The sequence below is a fragment of the Helianthus annuus genome, chromosome 16 (genome assembly GCF_002127325.2).
Source record: "Helianthus annuus cultivar XRQ/B chromosome 16, HanXRQr2.0-SUNRISE, whole genome shotgun sequence".
Classification (NCBI taxonomy): Eukaryota; Viridiplantae; Streptophyta; class Magnoliopsida; order Asterales; family Asteraceae; genus Helianthus; species Helianthus annuus.
In genome coordinates, this window is record NC_035448.2 from 108,516,212 (window position 1) to 108,523,333 (window position 7,122).

Here is a 7,122-nt window from a genome sequence, read left to right on the forward strand (position 1 = left end):
AGAAATCCAAAATCACGCATGTTGAAACACAATAATCACGCATATTGAAAACATTAATCACGCATGTTATAGAACAAATCACACACGTTGTCATACGTGAAGTACGTTAAGCTGTAATGTACGATATACTTTTTCTATACATATATGTATTGTTTATTAAAGAAAACCTCACATTTCATAGTATTTGCATCACCTAACAAATAAGTGAAACCCAAATTCTTAAATATAAGGGGAATGCTCAAAATTAACGAAGCCTATTACTAGTTGAGTCAAACTCCATCGGCTAATTTGCCTTGAATATGTGGTGCATCTTACGCTTTTGAAAGTTATACTCTCTTGAAGTCGACTCTCTTTCGTATGGATGAACATCATTAGCAATCAATCCGACATGGGTGCAACATTTTCAAATCACAATAATGAAATTAGTTCATCTGACCATTAACCAACTACAGTAATACTGTCTTCGCAAAATTACAGTAGATGTGTAAACGTTCTAAATTCACCATATTCATTGATATGCTTTATGATGATAGACAACAAGTTGATTGATGATTAAAACTCAAGTTTGCATTTTCTCGCATCTAATCTCTTGCCCATTTTCTTTATCGCAGTTTAAACACACTTCATTCGTGTAACATTTTGTTTAAAGGTGTTTTCGTTTACCATTTTTGTGTATTAAATTCAAGATGTCTTAAGATCCGCTTCGGTCTGTTAATTTTTTAACTACATTTTGGGAAAAGTGGCATGAAGTAAAATAAATTATTTATCGTAAAATAAATAAATAAACTTCATACACCAAACAGCCAAAAAAAATATGGCATGACGAGTAAAAAATAATTAAACTTCCCATCAAAAAATAAAACCATACATACACTGACTGATCGATACACAAACACAATTAACAAAATGCCAACTGCAAAAGCTTTCAAACCGTTGATGCAATATCCCTGTTTGATCTGTTGTATTTCATGTGGCTCTTAACCAGCTGTCCGGCTGCTATAGCAGACATCAACGACAGCTCACCGGCTAGCACCGAACCCGCCACCACCGTAGCCAACAGCCGAGCATTTGCCCCTGGTGCCTCCCGGTTCGAACCCTTGGCTCCAAGTAGGTTCAAGCATGCGGACTGTGAGGCTAGTTGTGTCCCACCTCCAACTGTACCAACCTAGAACAAAGAGGTCATCAATTTTTTGTTTAATTAATTCATTTCATTAAATGAACATGAACATGAACACACGATTTGTTTGTTGATGTTCTATTATTTACATATATTTATGTTCGATCCTTTATGTTCGTTTCAATTTAAAAGCATAAGTGGTTGTATTTGTAGAAATATTAAACATATAAAGGGACTTTCTTATATAATATCTCTAATTGGTAAAAACGGGTTTTCCAATGGAATTTATCGTAATTAATTAATCACTAACTTATATAAAAAATTACTTACGTTTGTTTATGTTTAGTAAATTATGTTCATTTATGCTTCTTTAATTATGTTTATTGGTGTTGTTTATTGTTTGTTGAATTATGATCTTTTAGGTTTGTTTGTTTATGCTCGTTTATGTTTCGTTTAGGTTAAAACGAACGAACACGAACATACCCATTTTCATAATAAACGAACATGAACAAAAAAAATGCGTTCGATTATATGTTATTGTTCGGTTTAAGTTAAATAAACTAACACGAACAGAGCCCGTTCATGTCCGTTCGGTTCATTTACAGACCTATAAGATAGGATGATGAATACCTCAATAGAAGGCATGGTTACTGATACGTGCAAATCTTTTCCATTATTAACGGCTTCCATCATAGTTATGCAATGAGAGCTCTCAATGTTTTGGGCGGGATCTTGACCAGTGGCGATAAAGACCGCAGAGACGATGTTGGCGGCATGGGCGTTGAAGCCGCCAAGAGCACCCGCTATTGCTGAACCAGTAAGGTTTTTAAGCATGTTGAGTTCTACGAGTGCAGGCACTGTGGTTTTAAGCACTTTTTTAACAATGTCTTCGGTTATGACCGCCTCACAAACAACAGACTTTCCCCGCCCTTCGATCCAGTTAACTGCTGCTGGTTTCTTATCAGAGCAAAAATTTCCTGTTGACCAAAAAACATAAGTCAAAATTATATGCCAACAAAAACAACTTTCATCGGTTCACATGTAAAAGCTAATAATAATTATTGAAACCAGGAGAAATTGTCCCACATGAACCTAACTACAATTATTAGGAGATTTAATTATTAACAGATGTGGCAAGAATCAAGATTGATAGGTTAGGTAACTGGCCAAATCGCGTTCTGGACAAAACGTGTAGGGTCGGGTTGACCCACAAACAACTTTAGACCAATTATTATAATATGGGTCGATTTCATACGAATCCTCTTACAAGTTCTAGAAACATATATATGTTTCTAAATTTCATAATATCACATTTTCCCTTTCAAAACACCAAAAAAAATATCATATTTAACCATTTCAAAACAGGTATAATAAACCCAGGGAATAATCACAATAACATTATGTGTTGAGACTGTTATAAGTAACTGATTGTATTCTATTTTCAATGAAATGAGTAAATATGCTATTTTTAATGTTTTAAAAGGATAAACATGATATTATAAAATACAGAAAAAATATTTAAGAGAGTTTGAGAAACTAATCTAATAATCAATGTGTTAAATGTAAAATAAAAAACAAACAAACGTACCTAGTAAAATCACACTAAGCAAAAGCTACATTTTGAATATAATTACAAAAACAATATTGTTTACAATAATTATCTAATTTTCAAATAAAGCAATTTGAGAGGTTGTTTGTATGCACTGGAAAAACATTTTAGACAACTTATGACCCATTTAAACCATTTCTGTTTTAAATTCTTGTCTTGACTTTGCAACCGTTTAGGGAGAAAACATAACCAAAATCAACACATATGCAAGTAAATATGTCAAAATTGGCACCTTTAATGATATTAGTAAGCCCTGGTGTTTGTAACTCCATTTACACAGTATCAATACTAAACCTTCCTTGAAACATTTGTTTACATACAGATTTTAATACATATGAGTGTCCCGATTTTTATCCAAAAATAGGTAATGCCTGCTACTGCTAGAACTTTCAATATTTTATATGTATGCAAAAAGACAATTTTATGAGACGAAAAAGAGAAAAGGCAGGTAGATTGCACATTTTCAGATATCATTGCATATCCCATTTTCTTTTAACAATAAACTTTTATGTTCGATAACTTATTTGATAAATCATCTATTTAAAAAGAAACCCCATCATATGAAAATTGGCACTTCATTACACCTTAAAGAATTATGCATCAACGTCCATCAAATCCGAGTTTCTAAAAACACGACGTTAAAAGAACTTTAGACTTACCAGAAATACCAATCACATCCATGTCTGGAAAATCATTTTGAAGAAAATCTAACACGTTTTGAACACCCTTCGATATCATGTTCATCCCCATTGCATCACCCGTGCTGCAAGTAAATCTAATATACAGATTTTTCCCGGCAATATTGCACTGAATACTTTGAAGCCTCGCAAATCTGCTTGATCTGTTTAACAAAATTCATAAGCAATCAAGATTCAAAAACTACAAATTACATCTGTATCGTACGGATCGACTCATCCAATCTATCAACATCACATATGACAAGCACATGCTAGTTAAATGACCAATAACCATCACCTCATGATCTCATATATTTCCATCAAGATATCCAACTAACATATCTATATAAAGAAATCATATTCCAATTACAAACATCAGATATCTGCACTCATGTCAGCTCAACACATACAAATACAATTTGAGGTATAACAGAATTAAGGGCATTTTAACTATATATCATATACAGTTAAATGTAACTTCAAAGTTACACAATCCATTTAAGGTTTGTTTGCTTAACCTATAAAGCACTATTTCTTTCTCAGATCATGAATACGTGTCATCAACAGGCAAATTACTTAAACAACAAACAAACTCTTAGCCAATAACTAAGAAAGCAGACTTACTTATTGAAAACGACGCTCAACGTATCAAAATTAACAGCGTCTTCTAAAAAGAACTTAAGCTGCGACGCTCGTTCCGCCGTAGCAAACCGAACAACGGGCGCTCTAGTCATCCCATCCTTCAACAAAATCGCGGTAGCTCCACCGGAAGCATAAACCGCCTTACAACCTCTATTCGCACTGGCAACCAAACACCCCTCGGTAGTCGCCATAGGCACCATATACTCACAACCGTTCAACAACAACGGTCCAGCAATTCCTACAGGTAACTGCACATATCCTATCGGCATCTCACAACACTGCCCTAAAATCGACTTGTAATCGAATCCTTCCAACGGTAATCCTAACAACGACCTTCCGGTGATCCTCTCCACCGCCTGCCGTCGTATCGCCGCCGCTCTGAAGCAATCGTCAAGCTTCGATTCTAGAGAATACGACGGAACAGATCCGCAAACTACTGCTCTAACAATTTGTTCATCTTCTTCAGAAATTAAAGCAATCGAAGGTACTAGATCTATACCTGTAACTTTAGGTTTAGGTTTAGAAGTTTCGGAATCGTCTTCTACTAGATCTACTTCGTTTTCGTTGTCGTAACCGTCGCGTGCGGTGGTGATGAACGATTGAACGAAATCGATGCCGAAAAACCCTAGGAGATAGATGAACGACGCAATGAGAGAGACGATTGCGGCGAGTTCGGACAACGTGACGACGTGAAGCGGCGTAGATGAGCGGATCTTATCGCGCCACCGGTGGAGGAGGTAGTACGCGACGGAGAAGAACAGCGTGAAGAAAATGCCGTTGGTTAGGTATAACGGAAGCGGTAACGCATCGGAAGCTTTTGGAACCGGTGACGTTGACCGGTCAACGGTGGATTTGTTACCGGTTGTGTCGGATTTGTGGTTGTTGAATGCGGTGGTGGAAGGAGGACGTGGAGGTTTACGATGGAGATCCATGTGGTTGGTGCTAATGTGCGCTGGGGTGGCCGGCGTACCGTGGTTTTTAACGGAGGGGAGTTGTTAACTTGTTATTGTGTGTGTTTGTTGTATAAATATAAAAGTGGGATGAAGGTTCAAGGGGTGATGCTAATGTGCGCTGGCGTGGGTACACCGTGTTGGTGCTGTCACTATCATTACACTATTAACGTACACATGGTGTGCACCCACCCACCTGCTCTTGTTTTCAACTTTGTTTGAATCGTTGCCATGTAATGTAACATAACATATAAATGTCATTTGTTGAACTAATGATATTTTTACTTTGCATCTTTCAACTCAAATTATTATTCAAACTAGTAAACTTATCCGTGCGTAGTGGCAGAAATTCGATCGATATCAGTTTGTTTCATTATAATATCGATACAATGTCGACATTCATTATAACAACTGAAAGATGAAACCTAAAAGATAAAGTCAAAAGAAAACTTTATTAAAGTTTAAAGGTTTTTATAACCTTATTAAAGTTTTGGGTGTAAGAGGAGACGGGGTGCCCCGCTATGAAGGGCTTATAACGCGTTCTTCTTCGTGATACACCACCGCCACTGCAACTTATAACGCGTTGACATGATCACGCGTGAAGATGTTTGTGGTGCTGCACATGTTCGGTTGTTTTTCAATGGTAGATGTTTGTGTGGTGAGTGATGGGCATTTCCACTAAAATCCATCACTAGTGATGGAATAAAGATCGATAATGTGGCGGAACTTGATTGGATCTTGTGAGTGATGGAACTTCATCACTAGTGGAGCACCCCTACCCCTAAGAATGCAAATTGATGGGAAAAATACTTAGACGATGTGTAGTGGTAACAATTTATAATGCCCCCACCATGGGGCATTATCTGACACGTGGCATTCTAGTCACACTTGGGCATTATAGCAAAAGTGGTGTAGTGGACATAATGCCCTATAATGCCCCTACCAATCATTAAACAAAAAAAAAAAACAAACTATTTTCTCATTGGCTAGTCAAACCCATTCAAACCTTCCACAATTCATTTTAGGCGTTTTTATTAAAACACCAAACCATTTTTTTTGCCCTATAATGCCCTATGTAATGGGGAAGGGGCGTTTTTTTTGCCTTATAATGCCTTATAATGCCCCACTACACATGATCTTAGTAAAATTCAAGGTGTGTAAATGTAAGAGCATTCGCATTGGTTCCCTAAAAATATGGAGGGAGAGAAAATATATGAATGTTCATCTGTAAATAAATAGGAAACACCATTCACTCTTATTTTTTTTAATATTTTTTAGGTGGTTGTGAGTGGAAGGAGAGAAAAAGTAATAATAAAAAGTATAAAAATATTATTTAATTAAAAATAAGAGAGAAAAAGTAGTTGTTTTTAGTTTAATGATATGGATATGGATATGGATAAAGAATCAATTGTGAATGCTCAATGATAAAGAAGCATTGTTCATTAAGCTACACATTTTAATATATGGGAAACACTGTTCACCCCTTCTAAATTTTTCATATTTTTACAAGTGGTTGTGAGTGGAAGAGAGAGAAAAAAAATAATAAAGGTATAAAAATATTATTTAATTGAAAAAAAGAGAAAAAAATAGTTGTTTTTAGTGTAATGATATGAATATGGATAAAGAATCAATTGTGAATGCTCAACGATAAAGAAGCACTGTTCATCAAGCTACGCATTTTAGTATATGGGAATGTTACTGTTCATATGTAAATATATGGGAAACACTATTCACCCCTTATAAATTTTTTAATATTTTTAAAAGTGGTTGTGAATAGAAGAGAGAGAAAAAATAACAATAAAGGTATAAAAAAATATTATTTAATTGAAAAAAAGAGAGAAAAAATAGTTGTTTTTAGTGTAATGACATGAATATGGATAAAGAACAAATTGTGAATACTCAATGACAAAGAAGCACTATTTATCAAGCTACACATATTAATATATAGTTAATTATTGGTGTTGTTTAGAATCGGTATAACATGTTGTGTTGTGTCGTACTACAAGTTATTTTCGACATGAGACGTTTAACATGACTATTTAATCTAAACATGACACGTTTTTTCTAAGCATGTCTTTTATTTAGGGATACTCACGAATATATTTAATCAACGATGTATGTTACATT

General features: G+C 35.2%; 1 protein-coding gene across 1 annotated transcript; it reads right to left on the reverse strand.

Moving 5' to 3' along the window:
* Window positions 1-745: 745 nt before the first annotated feature.
* LOC110877312 (3-hydroxy-3-methylglutaryl coenzyme A reductase 1) lies at window positions 746-5,226 on the reverse strand. The gene is made up of 4 exons (XM_022125462.2): window positions 4,028-5,226; window positions 3,386-3,567; window positions 1,748-2,094; window positions 746-1,165 (listed from the first exon to the last, which is right to left on the reverse strand). Exons 1-4 carry the CDS (start codon window positions 4,975-4,977, stop codon window positions 926-928), a joined length of 1,719 nt encoding a protein of 572 aa, XP_021981154.1. The 5' UTR covers window positions 4,978-5,226; the 3' UTR covers window positions 746-925.
* Window positions 5,227-7,122: the final 1,896 nt, after the last annotated feature.